The sequence below is a fragment of the Aythya ferina genome (genome assembly GCF_964211825.1).
Source record: "Aythya ferina genome assembly, chromosome: Z".
Taxonomy (NCBI): Eukaryota; Metazoa; Chordata; class Aves; order Anseriformes; family Anatidae; genus Aythya; species Aythya ferina.
This window is the reverse complement of record NC_140299.1, coordinates 73,618,696-73,642,126: the sequence shown is the minus strand read 5'-3', so window position 1 is coordinate 73,642,126 and position 23,431 is coordinate 73,618,696. Positions and strand designations below refer to the sequence as shown.

General features: G+C 40.5%; 1 protein-coding gene across 3 annotated transcripts in view; it reads right to left on the bottom strand.

The window, feature by feature from the left end:
- LPAR1 (lysophosphatidic acid receptor 1) overlaps positions 1-23,431 on the bottom strand; it is a 70,378-nt gene that overhangs the window by 21,829 nt on the left and 25,118 nt on the right. For all 3 annotated transcript variants that reach the window (XM_084503930.1, XM_084503932.1, XM_084503931.1), the window contains exon 3: positions 12,637-13,384. In XM_084503930.1, coding sequence (XP_084360056.1) covers positions 12,637-13,384 — 748 coding nt within the window. The remainder of the gene's footprint in view (positions 1-12,636; positions 13,385-23,431) is intronic.

Here is a 23,431-nt window from a genome sequence, read left to right as displayed (position 1 = left end):
TACCTGCAACTGGGTAAACCTAAAAGTTTCATGTGCGATAAGTGCAGCTAGCAAATGGAGATTGTGGCTTTATTATGGCACATGCGTGGGAGCCTACAGCAGAAGAAGAGTTGCTGACCAAGCAAGCCCTTTGCTATTCTTAATTATATATAAAAACACTCACTATAAATAGGCTCAGATGACAAGTCACATGCTTCAAGTGAAGCTGTAGGTACAAAAATGGAGGCATAACTCTGAACCACCCCGAATGCAGACCACAACCTCTCTAAATTCTTTACAGGTGAAAAAAAAAAAAAAAAAAAAAAAAGAAAAAAAAAGAAAAAAGGAAGAGAGAAACTTATTCTCACATGGAGCCTGAGACTGAAATACCTGAGGCTATCAGCAGGAGCACTGCATGCTATGTTCACCTTGTACCTTAAGGTAGAAGAACAGCTTGTAGTCTCCTCAAATGCATTCCTCTGCTCCTCCAAGGAGCAGGAAGGGCAAAGTTTCCAAGTTGCAAACTGTTAATGTATGTCTGGAAAGCTCAAAAGGCAGTCCAAATAAGAACTACAAGAAATACATAGCAGTTTCTTTTGTGTGCAGCAGTATCTAAACAAAAGAGTTGCTGCAGAGGGCAAACTGGATACCATCAGTACAAAACAGACAGAGGAGAAATTTTTGATTCAGAAACAAAGAACCAATTATCTTTCTGCATTGCTGTTACTATCAGAAACTGAAAATATGCTAGTGTTATATTCTTACATTCTTTTGCTTGGGCACACACATGACAAAGGCAGGGGATCTCCTGGTTATTACTTGTCTGCGCAGGACAGTCTTTCCAATGGAACAGACCAAATTGCCCATGCCTGCATGAGTGCCTGGCACATCTTTCTTCCATGCCACTCATTGCCTCCAGAGGAGGAACCTGGTCACCATGGTGTGCACAGCCGACACAACGTGGAACATCAAACACTTGCAGACATGCTTTGCAGGTCTGCCAGCTCAAGACAAACAGCTTTTACATTACAAATTTCCGCTCTGACCTGTGCAAACAGGGGTTAGAAACACCCACACAGTCGCTCTCACACTGCTTCCTACATGGTATGAGCAAAGGGGAGTTGCCTTGCCTTTTTATTTGCAGAAAAGACATGGCTTGACTCCTTCAGCCTGTGTCTCTCCCCATTCATGAGGCTTTTCAGAGCCTGGAGGTATGCAACCTCTTCATGGCCCTTTTCCCAATTAACTGGGAGCAAGGGCTGTTTTCCACGTCACTTACAAGCTGACAGTTCCTTACTATGCACTGAAAGAAATACATTTCCCCATTAAAAGTTTGTAACCTGGAGGTAGACACCTCATTACTTAAAGTACTTAACCAAATTAATGGCTCTGCTGGCAAATTTTTAAATGCAACCCACCTATATCAAACACAGACCTTGTGGCTGCTGATTAATAGGCACAACAAGATAGACTTTGTAATAATATTATTAGTCACTCTTCATTTCTCACACTGCCTGCCAGATGATGAGAGAAATCAAAAACCTGCCTGTTCCTCACCTGCTCACTTTAAATGAAATAAAACTTTTTTATTTTTTATTTATTTATTTATTTTTGGTAATTATGTAGAAGCTTTTCCTCACAATTCACGGGAACTAAATGAAATATGTGTGTAACAGCATCTGCACCAATGGGACTGGCAGGCGACACTGAGTACCCAGCTGGGCATGCTGCCCTGTTTTGGGGCACCAGTGCAGCAACCATGCTATGTTTGGATGTGTGAGCAGAGTTTCCAGTATGTCCCTTCCTCTAACAGAAGCAGGATGCACTTACAGTAGAAAATATGTTATTACATATGCTTACTTTGATAATTAATAACCAACTTAAAAAAATAAATGTCACTCAAGCAATCCAGTTACACATCCAAAACCATTTAATACCTTTTTAAAAATCTTCCTTCAGTTTTCCTTTTATGAACTACAATTTTCATTTTTATTTTAATGGAAGAGAGCAGCAGCTATTCTGTAAATATGCAATAGATTTACACAGCTTTTTTCTTTCTACACACACTGCTTCTGCTGGGAAAAATTCAACTTTACGTTACTCATTGTAATTCTAGAAAAGTAAAAACTGGGCACTTAAAAGCAACTTCAGACAAAGGCAGAAGAGAATTATCAATGCCATATGTAGAAACAACTTCTTCCTGGGGTTATAGCAATATCAGAAAATGGGAAACAGCTCCCCAAACCACTTTTAGGTGAACAAGGAAGGTACTGAGTCCAGGGTCAGAGGAAACAATTTCTATGAAAAGAAGATAAAGGCAGTAGCTCGGCAGCTTTTCCTGCTTTAACAGCTAAATCCTCTCCCTCTTTTTTAGGAGACAACTTCCTCTTTCACAAAGGAAAACGTTTCAAAAATCTTGACTGTCCCTGCACATCTATGGATATATTTTCAACTTCATACTCAGATGCCAAGTCATTTGTCAGAGCAGAAAGCCCCAGATACTTCTTAGTGCAACACAATGAAAAACAATAGATGTGCTCCTTCTCGCCTCCCTCACAAATTTATTTGAAGCATGGTTTTGTTTGTCTGCTAGTTTTAAATAACCTCCCAGGCATTTAGCACCAACATCAGGACACTATTGCTTCAGCCCACTGCATCACAGAGCGCTGCACTCTGAGCAGCAGCCCACAGCAGCAAGCTTTGTCACTGATGGTGGTTCCCCGAGCCCCATTTCCTCATCAGCGAGCAGATTCACACAACAGACCATGTTGAGGGCAGAAAACAAACAAACAAACAAAATGTTTTAGACTTAGCAAATGATGTCATTGCTTCTGAAGCCCTGTGACCTTCCATACCACCTCACAGTCCTTTTATCCGCTCTCCAGGTTTTCCTCTGAGCTCATACAGATCATGCTTTTTGACCTTTCTCACCAGGCCAAGGGCTTCAAATAAACAAGAGAGTAAATTCTCGAGAAAGCTGAGTTCCCAAAGGGTTCACACTTTTGGACAGAGAAGCAATGGGGAGCAAGGAGGAAGAGGAGAGAGCAAAAAAACACCCAGAATCAGGCAGCCACCGAACTTGCCACCAGCCTGGCCATGGCCACCAGCCATGACGCAGCCGTAAACTTTCAACTTTAAGGAAGTGCATCAAGTGTGCAAGTGTGTGCAAAACCTTATTCATAGAATAAGAAGACCTTTGTCTGAAAGAAAAAACGTCCATGTGTGGTCAGTGACGGTGCCCACAGCTGTGTGAAATAGGAAGCAGTCCCACTAGTGACGCCAGAATGAGAAGTACTCAAATTACATTTTTCATTCACATATTCCGCTTCAAAATGCATGCACTGAAAAAAAAAAAAAAAAAAAAAAAAAAAAAAAAAAACACACACAACAAAAAAAAAACAACCAACAACTAGGCGTTCTCCTTTAACACATTTCTCATGTTGAGACTGCAAGCAGGGAGGCACAAAGGCTGCTGTTCGAGGGCTGCAGTCACCATCCCACCAATCCAAACGAGGGCAGATGATGCATCTCAGATGTCTCCATGAGCATTTCTTCTGGAATTAATTAGGTATTTTGACATCAAGAGCAATAATTTCATTAAAACTATAGAAGCAGGAATCATTTCAGACTTAAAATTTTATTTTTCTATATTCATGGACACCATCAGATGAACAGAGGACTTGGGCTACTCTCTCCTGCTGCTCAAGTGAGGTGAAACACACCACAAGCAGCACCCTTATCCTCTCCCACAAAACAGCCTCTTGTTCAAAATGTTTTCCACTGTGGCAAACAAATGATCGTTCAGTGCTTCACTGAACACAGTTTTGCAATGTGACAAGTTAACAGCAGGCATTTTTGTTCACAGTTTCTCAAGATGAGGTCTATCTGTAAATCTGGCTTTGCTGTCTTGGCTTAGCCCTTCAGTGGTTTCCAGTGATACTCAAATGACATCTCAAAGATGAAAACACCCAAGCCTGTGCTGGACATGTGTGTTACTCCAGATCTTCCCACACTGCAAAATGCTGTAGTTTTACAGTTACCAAGGGTGTAACAATTTTAACTGGCAATGCAATAAATTCTATTGGGAGAGTCAGAGAAGAAATTAAGCAAAACGTTTAGAAGCAAACTCCCTGTGCAACTATGTACTTTCCAGAAGATAAAAATGTTATCTTGCAAGCAGCCATTTTGCAAAAGCATTATTGTAGCCCCCTCTAAAGGATAGAATCCCTTCTTCTGTTCCAAAATATTCAGCTGAGAAAGCCTAAGATCAGCAGGTCTTCTTAGCTGTGTGCTGAGACTTCACATGCATGTCTTCTTACAGACACAGATTGCTCATTTTTTTTTGTTAACAATTTCTACCCTGGGCCTTCAGCTTTTTTTCAAAATTTGCCGAGAGTTCTAGGTTAGAACGAACACGCCATAAATGAGTGTCCACTTCAGCTACTTCAGAGAAGCCCAGGTTGATGAGTACATTCATGGCTGTTGCATTGGTAGGTGGAATTAGGAGAACTGAGATACGGCACTAATTCATTTTGTTTTCATGTGCATTTTCACTAAGTGAATTTAACTGTAGAGACTGTGGTTTGTTATTTCACCTGAACCCAATCTAAAAGGTTGTTTTCTGTTGCTTGGGGGTAAGACTGTGTTTTTCAAATGCTATTATTCATAAAGACAGATAAAAAACAATTCCCTTGGCCTTGATGAGAATAAAACCTAGTTTTGAAATCCATTTTTGTAAGCCTTTTGGAAGCAATAAACCACCTATGAAAGCAGTTATAATTATCTGTTTATTTATTTATTTATTTTTAAATCAAAACCTGAACATGAGTGTAAATGTTGAACTACTCAGGCTTATCTTTCTCAGGCCATTCTTGGAGGAACCCAGAGAGTTTGCCCTTTAAATTTATTTCTTCCCTGAAAGGTAATAAATTATGTTGAAGTCAGGGGAAAGACTTTTATTAAACAGGGCCTCATTTCCATCATATGTAAAGAAATGGATTTACTAGAGAGATTTTCCCCCTTAAAAATAAAGTAAAATAAAACCACATTCCTGCCTTTGGAAATGACGGAAGTTCCTCAAAGCAGTTTCGAAAGTTCCCAAACAAAAATAAATAATGTTTATTCCTAACTGATAGGGAAAGGATGGGGTAAACTTCCAAAGGGTTTCCCAAGGGTGAAGTGATGAATTACACAGGGATACCTGGAATACTTTAGAGAAAAGACTGTTACCAACGATGTATCAGCCTTAGCTGAGGATGCAATAAATTTATTTGGGAGCATCAGTGAAGAAATTAGGCAAAACATTTAGAACCAAATCCCCAACACACCCAAACATGCTCTGGGTTCACAGAAAGAGCTGTCTGGATCCAGAGCAACAGAAACTTCTGCTTCAGCAGCAAGAGCTCGCTCAGGCTTGTTTTGAAAAAGGAAGCTACTGATGAGGTTTATGACATAAACTGGTCATACAGTTATTTTCACATGCCACATTTCCTTATTCTTTATTTCCTCGCAACATCCACACCTGCCAGGTACCACCAAGACAGGATTTGGTTTGGGGCCACACTGCGAAATTTGGTAAGATCAGCTGGAATTTGTTTTCAGGAGTATAAACAATAGTAAAAATGACCAGTGAGTGAGATTTAGCAAGACCAGTAAGTGTCACAGAGCACACATGCTATTGCTTTTACTAGAAGAATATGAAAAGTAAGCAAGAAAAAACACATCCATCCAAGTTCAAAGTATCTTAAGACACACTCCAATTACTTCATAATTACGTATGCACTGCAGCTTTCATCCTTAGGAAGTTTTCATACTTCCATTCCTTCAACTGAGAGCAGAAAACCATTTTTCTGATTTTTTAAAAATTACTTTTCATGAAAATAGTTAATCCCTTTATAAAATAATGCCGTATCTAGCTAGTATAGTAAGAAAATTATATCAAGAAAATAAGAATTTGGACACTTGTATGAATATAAAAATTATTAGTCCACTCTTGTTATGGATGACTGACATTGTTAAAATTCTATTTTTGCTGGTATTAAAACAGACTGATTTCACAGTTAAATACTCTAACCAATAAAAGCAATGATCTGAAGACTTCCATTTTCCTTCACCTATGTACAAGCTGAAGGTACACAGATTTATTTTTTTTTAAAGTCAGTATCAAAATGTTATTAAGACAGAAAAAAAAAAAAAAAAAAAAAAAAAAGTAATACATGATAAGCATTTACAGCCCTGGAAACCATCCCCACCCCAAACTGTACGTGTTCTCTATTTCTCTATTTTCCTCTGAAGATTCCTTTGAGGAGCAATCACAACTGCTCATAAGGACTTCCACTAAGAAAAGCGAAAGCAACCCAAGCCATCAAAAATCTTACAGGATTAGGTATGTTGTATAAAAATCTTGCATTTTAATGAAGATTTCACTTCTTCATTCAAATATTTGATGATACACCTTGAAATTATTGCAGTCATGCTGGAGCTCTGAAAGCACTCATTATATACCTTCCCCTCCTCCACACTGCCCATACAATGGTAATAAGAATTAAATCTCATAAACTCCACGAGGAGCGCTCCATTTAGACTATGGTCATCAGCCACAATTTCCCAGTTTACTTGACCGTGGGTTAAATTCACAGTTTATGCACTTTTAAAATATACTTATCTAAAAACACTGGGTCTGCACATAACTGCACCCTGTGTGTTAGAACAGAAAGTCATTGATGCTCAAGCTCGTATTGCCAGCGCCAGTCCCAGAGTTTATTGCCCTGTTTTTCCATCCGGACTAAATCAATACACAAGCGACGTTACTGTGATGCAGGGGTCAGGCCGGGTTGGTGACTCTGAATGAGCCCCCCGTGCTGGCCACAGGGTAACCCGGTATTTACGTCTTCACATCCCCCCACTTCCAGGGAAGATGTGAAATGTGCCACCCTCAGCCTAACGCCAGATGGATCTCAGCTGTACATGTAAAATGCAATCATGTTAAGGGAAAAACACCTGGAGGCCCAAGCAGGGCCACCGCTACCTTGTGGATGGGTGTCTCCAAATGAAGACGACATGTTTATTTCCAGTCATCTCAGGGAAAACACCGCTGAACACCTTGCCTCTCCTCATGCCTGCAGGACTCCACAGGGAGAAGGCGGTGAGGTGAAGCTGTCATCTTCGAGCCCCAGGGCTCAGAGTTAAGCCCCATCCTCTCTGAGAGATCCTCATATCAGCTGCACTGTGTTACTGGGGCTGATGTTTGGTTTGGACCACGAGAGTAACTTTCCATGGGCAGGGAAGGTCTGCTGAAGGTCAAGTGAATCCATGACCAAGCTCTGGCTAGACAGCATCATCTTGATACCAGCCCATGACCAGTTACTCGGTGACTGTCAAAATACAAATTTCATGAAGCTTAGGTTTAAAATCTTTAAGATTTAGCAGCCAGTGAAGACAGGCCATGCCTGTTATCCACGTGACACTGCAGGGGTATGGAAGTAAAGACGTCTCTCCGGTGACACTCGGGGTGTTTTCATTCAGGCTGCAGCACTAATTCCTGCTCTTTTCATTTTCTACTGAAAATTTAGTAGTCTTGCTTCATGGGGGAAGGAAGTGGGAAAAGATGCAGCCCACACGTCAGAAGAGACAGCGTAGATATTGAAAACATTTTTTAAAAGTGTGCCCTCATAGAACTCCATGTTTTTGATTGTGGAATAAAACAGTGCATTTTAATCAATCACCCAGCAAGGTTAAAGTTATCAATAACAAATGCTGTGTGCTTTAGTCGCCTGTTTACATACAGCATGTTGCAACTCAGTGTGTTACCACAGTTATTTGCCTTTTTCCATGCCCATTTGGTACTTAGTTGTGAAAGAAAAGCTACAAAACTACAAAAATAAGTCTCTCATGCACTTCATAACTGTGGCAGAAAGCGAAGGCAGGATAAAAGCTGTTACTGAGCAGTTCCACCCTTCCAGATGTTAATACTGAATTTCCAGATGTTTTCCTTGCATCTATTGCTTCACTATAAGATGGAAAGGAACTGTCTTCAAAAACAGAAAGAGTCCTTTAAATCAAAACAGTTTAGACAAAAAGAACCTTTGCTTTTTTTTTTTTTTTTTTTTTTTTTTTCTTTTCAAATTTGAGCGTACATTAGTTTTCAGAATCTTACAAACTAAACCTTATTCCTACAAACAGAGTGGATGGTCTTACAGGCTGGGAAGGCCTAAGTGTCTTCTTAGCTCCCAGGAACATAAAGGGCAAGCAATGAGGAGTGCATTGTTTGCTCTCCCTCTGTCCTGGAGGGTAACTGTGGTGCTCAGCTCAACAGACAGCCTGGTCTGGGCCAAACTCACCCAAAACAGAAGGCTAATTGGCAGGACCTATTGTAGGAAGAGCTGTTGCTATTGTTATTTTAAATTTAGTTATAAAACCTCAGTATCATAATCTCAGATAGAGCAGTGTTCCACCCTGTATCAGGAAGACCTGTTGACTAATTACCGTGAAAGGACTAACAAAACTACCCCACATTTTAATCATTCTTTTGGGGAACCACACACCAGGTTCATTTTTTTGCCTTTATTGTCTCTTGCATCATAATGGTGGCAAAAGAAGGTTTTCAGACAAAGACTACATTCTAGACAGGGAATACTGTCCAAAAATGTGTACAGAGGTTTAGGGAAGAGTTATCCACATTATGAAAACAGGAGCTGATGAGCAAGGCAGTCTACAATGCATGTATATAAGAACACCTAAAAACACCTAGCCTTACAGGACTTTTTTCATTTCATGGAAACCTAAAGCAGAGCTAGTTTTTCAGGCCTGAGCTCTGAAATATATATACATATATATATATATATATATTATTATTATTATTATTGTTATTGTTATTGTTATTGTTATTGTTATTGTTATTGTTATTGTTATTATTATTATTATTTTCCCCTTTTGGTGTTTTCCTCACTTCTTAAAAGAGCAGTTAGATATTGTCACCCCTTTTTGGATCAAATCTGCAAATCAGGCCCCACCAAGTGCTTTCACATTCCAACTATGACTTCTACAAGGAACAGCAGTTTAGCTTTGTCCTTAAAAACAAGATACAAAAATAGGGACGATAGAAGGGAAGAAAGATGCCAGCTTTCAGCTGTTGCATCCGCTAGGTTTCTGCCTGTTCCTTTGACTGCTCATTTAAACCTAACACATGTTCGTGGTGAAATGCAAAGTGTCATTGGGTTGCAAGCCAAACCAGACCCGATTTTATGGCCGTGTGCGGTATACAGATCAGTCCTGCCTTAGCCCCAGCGCACAGGAAAAGGCATGCTCTGGAGAAAGAGCTTTATGTTCCCTGCTACATTTGAAAGATTTCAAAAGCCGCCTTGTTAGAAGAAGGAAAAAAAAAAAAAAAGGGCTCAACTATGAAATCACTTCCTTCTGTTTAAAATATTTCACTCAAGGAAAAAAAAAAAAAAAAAGCCCAAAACAAAAGGGCACAAAAAGAAAAAAAAAATCTGTTCTTTGCCTCCGACGTGCTCCCAGGACTCGGCACCCCGGCTCTGCGGGATGACGCTGGGTGCCAGACCCCGACCTCTCCTGCTGCACAATCGCCTGCTTGTGCAAGGCGGCTGGCGGCCGTCCTGCTCGCCGGCAGCCCCAGAGCATCGCGCTTGGTCCTGACCGAAATTGGGGTCCCGGCCAGGCCCGAGGACCGGGGTTGCCAGGCAGCTCCTATGCTGACTCCTTCTCACAAAAGGTAGCGTGATGGAGAGAGGGGAAGAGGTGACCTGCTCACACAGAAGAAGCCACACAGCATGAGATACACATTCAGCCATTCCAGGCAGTCCAGGAGAGCCACCTTTTCTGCCTTTCCCAAAGCAGAAACAGACAAACTTCCCCTGCAGCACTGTGGATCAGCTAGCTTTGGGAGGAGCCACTTGGGACATAGGACTCTGTGAAATTAAATCTGCTGCTTGAGAAAATTTTAAACCAGACTTGCAAGTGGACTTCAAGCAGTGCAAGAGCACCAAGACACCCAGAGGAGTGGGTATCTCCAAGTTCTCTCCTCCAAACTCAAACATCTCCTACCTAATCAGTGCTTCCAAATGATGCTCAACTTTCATTTCAGAACCAGAACAATCCTCCACTGGAAGTGATAAATCAGTGATACGGGGCAGCTCTCATCAGCCGGTGGCAACTAACAAGCTTTTCTCATGGTTCAGCTAGCAATCTGCTTAACACTACAATGTACAAACAATTAACCTCCTCAAATTCTCTGTTTTTGCCCCCACGCCTGATTCCTGGCTTCAGGCTGTTCTTCCTCATTTCTACACTGCTGCTTCCCAGCCTTCTTTACCTTGCAGCTGCATCTCACAGATGACAGTGAGGTGAAAGCACTGCTGCTGCTTTACTCAGTAGCCCTACAACTGAACTCTTCCAGCCAAACTGCCTGGAAGTTGCTTTGTCTTCCTCAAAAGATTCAACAAAAGACCACGCTGTCTCACACTAAAAATGGTGGGTTTTGCAGACTAGAAGAGGTGCTAAGGCAAAGTGTGTGCACAACACTGAATGAATTTAGCTGTATCAGTGACAAGAAACAAGGTCCTGTTAGGATTTTGTGGAAAATTTAGTATGTGCTACCCGCAGTACCGACAAATTTCCTCCAAATACTCTAAATGAAGAATCAGAGATACTACTGGCCTACATCAGCAGTTAAACTGTAGTCACCTTCAGTTTGGCTAATGTTATTTAACCATTGGAGTTGTTCCACAGTTTTGAGAACAGTAAATACCTTGAAAAATAGAGGCTCTTATGAGGAAAAATGGGGGCTGCTCTAGGTTCTTTGTACTCCTCTTCTGTTGTGGTACTGGGTGGCCAACACATCTTCAGTGTGATCTCTGCTCTTACCCATAGGAGAATGGAGGAGGGTACAGTCAGTACCAACACTTTCAGCTATCCTCATGCACGCATGGTATTAACTACCATTTGCAATTTATTCAGTGACTTATATATTCCTACAGTTCTGCATTTTACTGTTATCGGTGCTTTCTATTCCCTATTCACTTTTTTTTTTTTTTTTTTTTTTTTTTTTTTTTAATTTTTTTTTAAGCCTGAACCAGTCCTTCTCCTCACAGGAAATACTTCACTGTTATATGAAAAGCAATTTACTCAGAAGAGGAAACAAGGATCTATTAAAAAAAAAAAAAAGTCTTCAAAGTCCAAGTTTTCTTTGTTTCCTTCACCTCATCTTGCCTTCTGCAAGGAGGGAGGTATGGAGAGACAGGTTTCTGAACCACCAGGCAGTCAGAAGAGGTTTAACCCAACACTACAGCCTCCCATGCAAAACTCTGAAAGATACTCTTTCCCTGAAGAGAAAAGCAGGACACTTAGGAATACAGCTTTCCAATGGATGGACAGGGTAGTCCTACGCAGTTCATATTCTGGTTAAAAAGCAAACTGCTAGGTCAGAAAACAGCATGCACATTCTTAAACTAAAACACGAGTTGTCATAGTGACTCATAACAAAGCTCTATAACCATCTTCCTTGTCTGTACAGGCAGTAACTGCTATAAAGCAAAGATCACAGTGTAAAACCATGGATATTAGGACTTCAGAGCAAGAACCTTGATTAAGGTTTGGTCTTTGCAGGCTGGGTACTGTGGCGTTTATGGATGACTAAGGCAACTTCACCATGCAAAAGGGAGCTATCATCCCAAGAGACTCATGTACCATGCTGGACGGTCTCAGGAGTAGGTTCACAGCTGAGGTTGAGGAAGCAACCAGCACCATCCTTGCCTGCCCACAGCTCACCAACATCTGCTGCTACAAAGGGAAGAAGAAACTGCAAGGAAAATCACCAGAGCGTGGTACCCAGTATAGTCAACATGTCCTTTCATATAAGAAAGCTGAGAGCCCAAGACCAAAATCAAATACACCCATCCACAGAAAGCCAGAAAAACATCCAACCCCAAAGTGTGCCATAATATTCACCTGATGTTTCCTCATTTTCCAAGCCCTGAACCTCAAGGACCTCCCAAGTGTTGTGCTGAAACACACCAATAACTCATGTTGTATCTTCCTGCATAAATGAACTAGCAGTTACTTAGATACCCTTATAGCAGAGACCTCAGCATACTGTGCACACAGTCCTGCTTAACGTGTAAAATCCTTTCACTGATAGTCTTTAGCTCCTCTTTGTTCTCCAGACACAAAGAACTGCCTGGATATGCACACTGCTTTTTGAGTAGCAGAAGGAAACAACAGGTACTTCAGTGGATAGTGCAGCTTCCCCTGTAATATTTTTTAAGATTGCAGCCGTTTGGCATATTCCAGAGCAAAAGGGTGAACACTGCCCAGGATGGGCTGCTGCTATAGGTTTCAAACCTGCATTGCTGCAAACAAACACACAAACAACAAAACCAACAACCCTTACATCTCCAGGTCCTGGTTTTTTCATCAGTTTCATGTCACAGGGCTGAATGACCAAGTCTCTGATATGCACTTCAATAAATAAGCTTGATAATCCCAACACAGTAACGAATACTGGGGCTTCTAATTACCCCTGCCTCTTCTACCACCCTTCAAATGCTGCTGACCTCCCAGAAGTTGGACATGCATTACGGCAATCACCTGGTAAGAAACAGAGAGGGGAACATAGGGGGGGATGAAATAAACACTTACCAAGCACAATGACCACAGTCTTCAGGAGGCTCATCATCGTGTCCCGATTCCTGCGGGGTCCAGAACTGTGTCTGGACATTCTCATAGTCCTTTGGCGGACATACCCAAAGATATGAGCGTATAGGACCACCATGACCACGAAAGTGACCAGGTTGAAAATAGCCCAGAAGACCAGGTAGGAGTCACTATAGAGCGGTGCCATGTTGGAGCAGTGAGTGATATCACAAATACAGTTCCATCCGACACTTGGTATGGCGCCCATTACGATGGCCATAGTCCAGATAACAACAATTACCACCACCACTCGCCGGTTGCTCATCCGAGTATGTAGCTGCATGCGAAAGACTGTAATGTGCCGCTCGATAGCGATGGCCAACAGATTGGCTACAGAGGCCGTCAGGCTAGTGTCAATGAGACCCTGACGGAGAAGCCAGGTGCTTACAGTCAATCTTCTAGTGTTGGGTCCTGTGTTAAACATTAAGTAAAAGTAGGCCAGCCCTGCAAAAAAGTCCGCAGCAGCTAAGTTGGCCATTAAGTAATAAATAGGAAAGTGGAATCGGCGGTTGACATAAATAGCCACCATAACCAAGAGGTTGGCCAGCATGATGAAGATGCAGACGGTAATCCCCAAGCCCATTACGAGCTTGCTGACAGTGTTCCATTCAGTGGCTAGATATTTTCCACTCCGGTTATAAAAGAAGGCAATGGTTTCATTGTAGTAGCACTGTGGTTCACTCATGGCTGTGGACTGAAAGAAGAGGGGGAGGGGAGGGGGAAGAGAGAGAAAAAGAACGACATCAGAACTAAAAACATATGATTGCCTGCACAGACAAGGCATGCACAGAGAGCTGGGAGAGGCACTGGAGGCAGGAAGGGAACACGCTTCAGAACAAATTTATTTTTTCAGAACAAATAGCATTCCACAACTCACAAACAATTGCTCTGAGGAGTCCAGTAACTGCAACCAGATTAGAAACCACCAGAAATACTTCCATCTGCTCTGGGAACTAGCATGACTTCTGACATCGTTGTAAATTACATAGTAAATATTAAGAGCTTCTGGCCAAGCAGACCTGCTGAAAAAACTCACTCATGGAGAAGGGCATGCAATTCATAATTAAAAAAGTTAACTCTGTTATACAATGCCTTATTTATGTTATCAATGCATAAAAACATTGTCTGTCTGTAGCTGTGTTAAAAGACAAGCTCCTCAAAAAGCACGAAAAATTATTGCTGTTCTCAGGAGGTTTTCATTCATTTAGGTCTCTGTCAGGGACATTTCTTGTTTTGCTGTCTTAAAAATGGGGAAGAACAACCCTAAATTAAAATCATCAATGTGTACTAACAATGTAAATTCCCTGGGCCAGTGGTCCTATCTGTCCATAAAGCATGAAGTGCATTTATAAGTGATAAAGGAAGCCACTGTATTTCTATGAGCATTCTCCTTTTACTATCAACCACGTTGCTGAACTGGGTTATAAAGGCGCTGTGCCTTTAAATATAACTCACCTAAACTTGCTTATTTCAGTTAGAAAAGGAAAGAGCGAAGCAAGGAAAGAAAAAAAAGCAATATTTGTCTTAACACGTGTTAAAAGCAGCAAACTTTATTTCTTGCATTAAATATTGTTATGGCTATGTCAAGAAATACATGATTAATTTTCCTGCCAGAGTACCCAGCTGAGCACAGCTATAGGTGCAGCAAGCAAGCCCTGTACCCCACCAGAATGTAACAGCTTTGTGTAAAAACACTGGCCAACAAGAAAATGCTTAATAAGTTTCCTTCCTAAGTTATAATCAATTACTGAAGGTGTAATTCCCAAAAGGCAAGCCTCAGAAAAAGAAACTCTTTTGAGTAGCATACTGGTTCCTTGTTTAGCATGGCTTATCATAAAGGACTTAAAAAAAAAAATAATAAAAAGAAAACCAACAAGAAGTTCATGTCAGAAAAGTCTCTGTTTGAAGAGGCTCAGGAGACCTGTCTCTAGTTTTATGGCTGTGAAACTCTAATGACTGATTTTTTTATTACTTTTTTTTTTTTTTTTTTCCTTACACACAGAAAGAGAAGCAGTTTTAGCAAGAAAGCAGGTAATAATCTGGAATGAGGAACAGATCAACAATATTAAAAGATAAGAATTTCTTCCCATTTAAACATGCAAACCAAAAAAACAACATGTTTTGGACAGCTCCAGCCATTCTCAGGAAATGCTACAGCTAACATAACCTTCACTTTGAAACCAAAAATGTACACAACTAGGAAACAGAAATAGTAATTGGACACAAGTTAAAATAGTATCTGATAAAGATTGCCTTAGAATTACTACTCAGAGCTATTTGTTTGTTTTAATTTGCATGTCTTTGTCGTCACAACTAGCCTAGTTCCAATAAAGCAATGTGCAAAACTTCCCACCCGTATCCCAAATCTGCCACATGATAGCTAGATTTGTGTTAAAGAAAAAAGATAAAAGGTTTTTCTAAAAATTATTTTACCTCTAACCTAAACATTTATCAGAAACATTTGCAGACCCAGGATAATAAAAAGCCAGAGTAAATACTATTTCTCAGCATACTTACTATAAAACTTTTATTGTTCCTCTAGGATACATCAACTCTAGGTTAGAAACCTTTCAGTCTTAATTATTTAAGAATTTAAAGAAGTTCTCATGTATGATCTTTCCACTGCCCAGAAAAACTGATTTACAAGGGATACTTAACAAAGGGAGACCTAGCTACAAGGCATCTGGCTTTAATTCTTTGCTTAAATATTGTGTGGTAATAACAGGTCAACTATAAGAAGCCTTGAGGGAGGGAGGAAGTCGTAGGAATGAATTAGCGGACCTTATAAAAGCTTGCCAACATCTGCATTAATTATGTGAACGCCCTGTTTTTTGCCCTCTATATCTGGACACAGCCTCAGTTACACAGGAATTCAAGACTCCAAAATCTGGTTTGTGATCCTGAATAAATTCTATCTTTTCCCATGTATTCACTGATCTAAATGTTTCTTGTAGATGACTGCTGCCCATACTTAACAACTTTTGCTCCCCTGTTGTTCCTGCAGTGAGACACAAACTACACATGGCAGAACATATATTTTAATTTCAGAAATAGAAAATGTGGTAGATGTTGCTTTCCTTTTTCCCTTGTGTTGACTTTGTTTTGCATTCGGGCTTAGAACGTGAAATATCCCTCTCATTTAGTAATATTCTCCCCATGCTCCTCATACGAAACCTGAGACAAGGTAGGATAACACAAGGCTCATTGTAATATGCACAAAGTGCATTGCATTTGTCTCATTCACAAAGTGACAAGCCAGGGCTGAATGTGTGCAACACACATAAGAATATGCTAAGTGCTACAGAGCCAGACTTGTTAAGTTTGAAAACAGGGCAGCACCTGAATAATCCCAGATGAACAGAATGAGGCTTACTAGTTTCTTTTCTTTTGAATACAGAACAAAAGACTCCGGTCATGTAAAGGATTTTGAGAGAAGTTTTGTGCTCAGGGCATGCTAATCCAAAACCTGGAATCCTCCTTTAACAGCAATCTTTTCATTCCTAGGGGAATGAAGAGTTTTCCAGGGCCTCGGTCATGCAGGTGTTTGCTCTTGAGAGTTAAATTGGGAACTGATTCGTGTTCACCACTGGAGTTTTCAGACACCACAATAAATGGGCCCATTAGTGACAGTAATAAGGAACAGGTCACTAACAAAAGTTCAAATAGGGGACTTCCAGATGATGGACTTTCTCGGATGCCAGCAGATATCCACGGGAAGATTTTGACCTCATGGGTCACGAACATACAGAGATCCCAAGGCACCACATTTACCCATGACACTTTTGTCTGGCTGCAAAGGCTTTAGCAAGAGGGAAATAAAATGTACCTCCGAGAACTGAAAGTGTTAACATACCATAATGACACACACAAGTAGGCAGACCCAGCCCCTCTCCTGCCCCTGCAGGAAAAGGGGCAGGGAAGTTTATATTTTAATTTCCTGAAGTTTCACTCAGTGTGTTTCATTGCATGGGTGAGCCAGATGTGCAGTGCCCTGAGATTTACCTCATCCATTTTGTGTATCTCAACAGAAGTTTAAAACAAACTGAGCCACAAATTACCCATGCTAACTAAATCTCCAGAACACGTCTGCACAGAAAAAAAACATCTGAATTACAAACCAACAAGACAGATAAAGGAAAATGGAATAATAGCAGGTTGAAATCAAAGCCTCCTCTAACCATGTGAGGTTGATTTAATATCCAAGCCAAAGAACACGAAAATCCTGAGTATATGGGGTTGAAATCCTCAAAAACTTGAGACCTAGGCACAACCCCAACCCAGTGCACACAGACTGGGAAATGCGGCACCAGGACTTCATAAAGAAAACTCACTCTGGTTTTACAGCCAACACCTTTTCATCCTGCAGTGAGAATGGCACCTTGGCATTGGCCTCTCCAGCCACGCTCTGCTACAGGTGTTCCCTCAGCTCCTCTTCTGTGGTGGTATAGGACCATGCCACTGGGGTGGCAATGGGGAGGCTGGGACGAAGAGCAACTTTCTCTCCAGTGATTAGTGCTTGATTCATCCTGCTGCTGCCCTAGCCCCTCCAGCATGGCTGAAAGAGTGGGGTGAGGAATTGGGCCAAGGCATGGAGAGGTCTTGCCCATGGGGTTATTCTTGGGTGAGCTGCTCATTACTGCCTTCTCCTCTTAGGAAAAGGACTGGAGATGAGAAGGCAGTGGGTGCCTGGAGCAGTAAGGTAAGAGGGGAGCTCAGGATCCTACCACCTCAGTGCATGAATGGCAAATGATCAGTATATAAACCCCACTGCAATCTGAGAATTTGCAGAATTCCTTAGTTCACCTAGCCTCCCACCTCCCCCCAAAAAACACATCAAAAGACCCCCCACCAAGACATGTGTGCATTTATTCCTTGCTGGGAGAAATAGAGATGAACAGTCTTAGCATACTAAGGTCTGACTTTTACAGAACCTTTAAAACTTGGAAGCCACAAAAATGTTTCCATATCCAAGAAAACGTTTTAAAAGTATTTTAACCCTAGGCCCTCCAAACACAGTCTGTTTCTCTCCTTTTCTCCTTTACTGAATTAACCTTGACATGCTGCTGTTTTCTTACCCAGAACACGAAGGGGAGATGAAAATCCATTTATTTGGCAAGGAAGCCTGGGAAAGATGACAACTCTGCATGCAACAAAATGCCAAGTAGAAGCCAGAGACCTCAAATTTACAGAAGTCATTCAACTTGCATGCAGTCTCCTTGAAGTTTGCGAGACTCAGAGGAGACTCATCCTATACAGGATGAGATTTTAATTCTTAGGTAGCTACCCTTGGATCCCAAAAATAATATTTATCATTCTCAGTGCTATCCGGAAGTCCAGAAAATATTTCAGCGGAAAGTCAGAATTGGAAACAGTAGGTTAGGACTCCAAAACTGCAGTAGGTGGCTTACAGCTCTACATTTAGTACAGCAGTGAATGAAAAAGCAATAGCACTGCTTTGAATTTAGCTAAGTACTCTGAAATTTACCAACATACCAGGAAGGCTAGAGCTGAAAAACTTGGGGAAACTGCCAATTTCAAAATCCTCAAAAAGGGTATCAATTAAGAATATCTTTAAAATAAGCATAAGAGAGTAAGTATAGGAATAATTGATTCAATATGTAAATAATTTCTCAAGCCGCAATTGCAAACTCATGGTCTTTATAGAAGTAAAGTTGTAACAGATGAGAAAAAAAATAATCCAATTTGCAACCAAAAAATCTCCACTATCTAATGAAAAGCAAAAACTATTGTTCAGACTATGGGATGCAAAGGAAATAAGAGGTTCAAAAACAAAGGGGAAAGGATGGTGTGTTTTACTGTAAAAATAGAAGTTGATAGGTATCATTTACCCGAAATATTAAGTCCAAAATCAAGAAAGTGTTCAGACAAGGGTGCTGATTCATCAGACCTTGTATCTACTATACCTTATGCAATTATTTAGGCCTGTAAAACAAAAGTATAAAATGCTATCACCAAGATCCAACAGCTTTTCACATACCCTTTGCAGAACTGCATCTTCCAGAACTGTCCAAAGTAACTGTTTGACAGATTTAAATAAAAACATGCATGTTAGATTTAGTAAGCCATCTCAATTTCACTAGAATAATTTTTCAGTTTTCACAGCTGAAAAGAGGGGAGAAATTAATCCCTTTGCAAGGGGATTCCTTTAATTCAGCTATGACAAGATAAAGAAAAGAATTACTTATTATAGACCTTGTGGCAACATCTTAAGAATGCTTTTGTAGTAGACTATGTTGCTGAGTTTCAGACCTAACAAATGTCCAAGCTAGCAAAAATCAAACTGAGAAGCCCTTAGTTATCCAAGAGTTTATACTTAAAAAGAGTAACCTAACACATCTAGACCCTCAGGGTACCAAAGAGACCCAACCACCAGTAACACTGGAAAAAGAAGCAGTTTGACTGCTGGAAGGTATAATTCACAAGTGACACAGATCCTGTTGGAAGCTATGATTACAACCTCCACAGATTGACTATAAAACCAAAGAGGGTGTTGACCTTCCTTAGTGCTTATTCACTGTCCATTACTACAAAAGCAAGTTCAAAAATAGCTTCCATGGGCTAAAAAAACAGAACGGGCAAGAGCAGGAAGTCCAGCAAAGGATAAAAATGCTTTTCTTCTGGAACATAAATAGTAGGTCTCAAATACCTAGATGCAACCCTACAACTTTTCAGGATAGATAAATCAGGGATCATGCAACACACAGACTGAATTCTCACTGGTGAAGAGCAGTAATGGTCAGGAGCACACCAAGCTGGTCCAGCAGGTCTCCAGGTAGCTAACTGTCTGGTTCCACACTCTTGCATTTTCTACTGCTACAGGAAAGAAGCATGCACATGCAAACAAAATATCTTTCACTGCAGAATTCTGCCTAAGGAGATTTAGAAAATCAAAAGGTAGGAGGACTGTAAAAAAATACCCAGTGGAAGACAGACTGAAGACATCCATACAACAGCCTACCAAATAATTCAGACTTTTTTTTTTTTTTTTTTTTTTTTTTTTTTTTTTTTTTTTTTTTATCATTGCTTCTTTTCCACAGCCCCTTCACTTTCAAATGAGCTGCATCCCTCACAAGTTCTACCTGCATGTTCTGATTAACATTTTCCAATACAGTAGGAAACAAAGACCACCTGAATCAGGGTATAATTTCACGTTGTCATATTCCCCCTTCCACTGCAAGGCTGGCTTTAGCTCTTTGATTACCCAAGACTTGTTCTGATACCAGTCAACTTCTTTGCTGCCCCAACACTGCCTTCCAAACTCCTCTCAAAAGAGCCACCACTGCAACGTCTAAGTATTGCAAAAATGTATTAATTCACTTTGCAACTATGAGAGGCATGACTGGGCATATCTTCTGGGTTCCTGAGACTGAATATCCCATACAGACTACATAATGGGTTTTTGCAAAACTCTTTGAGCTTCATTTTCTTCTGGAGGAGCTTTCATGACAAGCTGGGCTCCCAGCTGCCTCTTCCTCCTTGCAGAGGGATCTCAGACAAGGCCTGGTATAGGCCCAACACCTCCTGGCACTATAAGAAATGCAAGAAGTTGTTTATATTCCATCAGGTTACCAGAATATGCTGCCTCTCACACCTTCAAAAAATGTCTGTGTCATGGTACAGACCTAGCTTCTTCAATAAGCCACCTGGCTCACTCCCCATAGGCCTGCCTGCCCTACCCTCCTGGCCTTACCCTTGCCCTCCACCTGAACACCGTGGCAGGTATCCAACCTGCTCTCATGTTCCTGCAGGCTGCTCTGCAGGTTGAGTGCAGCTCAGGACAGCCCTACCCAGCCCTGGGAAGAGCTTTTTTGAGGGTGATATTGCACACAGTCCCCTCTTTGTGTTGCTTTACAAGCCTTCACACTGGAAGAAACCAGGGGTGCCAAAAAAAAAAAAAAGAAAAAAAAAAGAACATAACAACAAACAACCATTGACAAAAAAACAACAAACATCAGAACAAAAGAAAACATAAAACAAACAAACAAACAAAAAACACAACTAACTAACCAAAACAAGCCTCCACAAAACCCACACCTCAAAACTCCCAAGAGTGTTTCCATGCATAAAGAAATGCAACAAGCATCCTTCAGGCCCAGTTTGTTGCTCTGTGAGCCAAGCTGGGGATTAGTTCTTGGCTCCAGCAGCTGAAAGACTGGTCTTTTATGCTGAAAAAATGCTGCAGGCTATTGGGGCTACTTCCATTTCCAGGGCACACCTTTCATCACTCTTCACAGAGCAAACCAGCAAAGCAAGCACTTGGGAGAGTTGAGCCTTCAAGCAAATGCCTATTCAAAATTATGTTAATGAGCAGAGCACATTTAATGGTGGGCTGGAAACTAAGATTTCAAAATGGAAAGAAGGCTGACCTGTGTTTACCACTGCAAATACATCTTTTTCTTGAAATATACATCAGATAGTTTTGGTTTTGTTTGATTTGATGCACTCTTTTGTGAAATGTATTAACAGAATACAGAAAAATCTTTCTCTCTAAGGGTTCTGACAACAACGATAGGGTTCCTTGTCATTAGGTTGTCTGTACAGTACTAAACAGCTGCTTATAAGGCAATGCCAGTCTGTTTTGAACAAATAGAAAGTATATTTTGAACACCGGATAATTTCATCTATTATCATTAAAAAAAAAAAAAAAAAGGCACACTGGTAGTTTAGTTTCCACTGTGGTGTCTGTACCTGGGTAGTTACACCCCTAATCACAAACCGTTTTTTTTTTTTTTTTTTTTTCCCCTCATTTACTTTATCACCCCAAGAGGTCAGTTTTAATACAGAGGGTACTCTGTTTACTCACTTAGAAAGGAAGAAAAATTCAGTGCCTTTGCCAGCTACAGAAGTTTGAGCAGCAAATCCAAGATGTAAAATGTTGGGTTTTACTGGGGAAAGGGGTTCTCCAGCATCATTGAAAAGAGGGAAAAGATACCAAACACAACCATTCTGTGCCAAGGATAGATAGCTTAAATCTCTCCCACTCTAATTTGAACAAAGGGAAGGGAAAATAAAGAAGTATTCAATGGCACTAAGTGGAAGAAGTGGTTTTTGGCTCTGGTAACCACACAGCCATGAAAGGCCACTATAATGGGAAATGCTCCGGTTTTCTCTCTGGAACCGCTGCAAGGCGGTTATTTAAATGTATTCATTTACTTCTAGTATTTGGCTGGTAGGATCCACTGCTGGCAAAAGCAAAGAGAGAATGATGAATTTTTGTTGTTTTCTTGTTTTAAACATTTCTGAAGCACTGTTGGAAGTCCCTAGCTCATTAAGCAAGTAGAGCTCACACAATTTCTTCTTCAAAGCTTTTACAGAAGAGTTCATATCATGCCATTCACAAGAAGAGAAGATACTAATCACTCCATAGAGTAAATTGCTCTGTTTAGATCACTACTTATTACGCTTCCTCTTTGCTAAAAAGAAAGCCCTCTGGGATGCTAAATGTTTCCTACAGACTGCTTTAACTTTCTACTTTACTGCATTATCAGACTAATCAGGTTTCTGTTATCTTTTTGCTGAAACATGAAGTTGTCACATCTGCCAAAAAACATAGAGAACCTTAAAAATAATGAAAAAAGTTTTGTTATTTTGTTGTTTCTCTCTCTTTAGGAACAGTATGGCTTGTCTAATTTGAAATGAATAGATTCAGCCTTACAATAAAACCCCATAGCTAAAAAATTCAAGGCATGTTCTGGCAACTTTTCTTTTAATTGACTTCTTTGGTACATTGGGAGTGTTGTCACTGAACCACTTCCTATTCCAGATTCGAGCTATGGATAATCAAATGACCCTGAAACTTTACTTATCCTTCACATTTAAACTTCACCGAGATGCCTTAAGTCTATTCCCCAGTCGTCATCTGTGGTAACAGGATGCTGGAGGGGCAAAGAAGGTTGGAGCAGAGCTTTTCAGAGATCAGCATGTAGGGAGGATATCAAGAGACACTACTGTGGAAAACAGCTTTGCTTCAGTAGAAAGTTGTAGAGATGCATCTGAACCTTTTCCTATGTTGACACACTACCAATACTTAAAGAAGTAATAGCAATGCCACACCTTGTACCAAGAAGCTACTTTCAGAAATCTTTTTGTTACCTGACTCAGAAAATGAATCTCAGGAAAAATACCAATCACAATTAAATTACCAGAAAATTCCCCAGTGTGGTGCCACCACAAGCATCTGTAGGATCAAACCTAAGCAAGGACTGGACTTCAGGCTGCGAAAATGTACTGCTGAGGTCTCTGCTTGTCCCTATGCAGTTAAAGGGCTGATGACAGACAGAATAATATTTGTTACTGAGATCTATATACATACACACATATAAATGCACAGGTATATAAAATAGATAATACTTATTTCTAATACTACACTGACCAAATGAAAGGAAAACAACTGTCCTGATAATGCTTAAAAAAAAAAAAAAAGTGAAACTTTTTTTTTTAATGTGATGTCATCTAGCTCATGCAGAAAGCATGCAAAACTACTTCCAAGGCTTTTTTAAATATCCTTTAAACATTAGTCTCAAAATGTCTTCTGCAGCACACTGTGGTATCTGCTCAGTTTTAAAGGCAAAATAATGTGCTGTAGAAAAGAACTGTATTGTAATTAATACATTTTTCTAAACTATAACCAACATTCATTGTAATGTGAACACAAATGCTAAAGGCAAGCCCCTTCCCTGTGAAACTGCTGTACTGCAGTACTTGCACTTAGTGATCATCC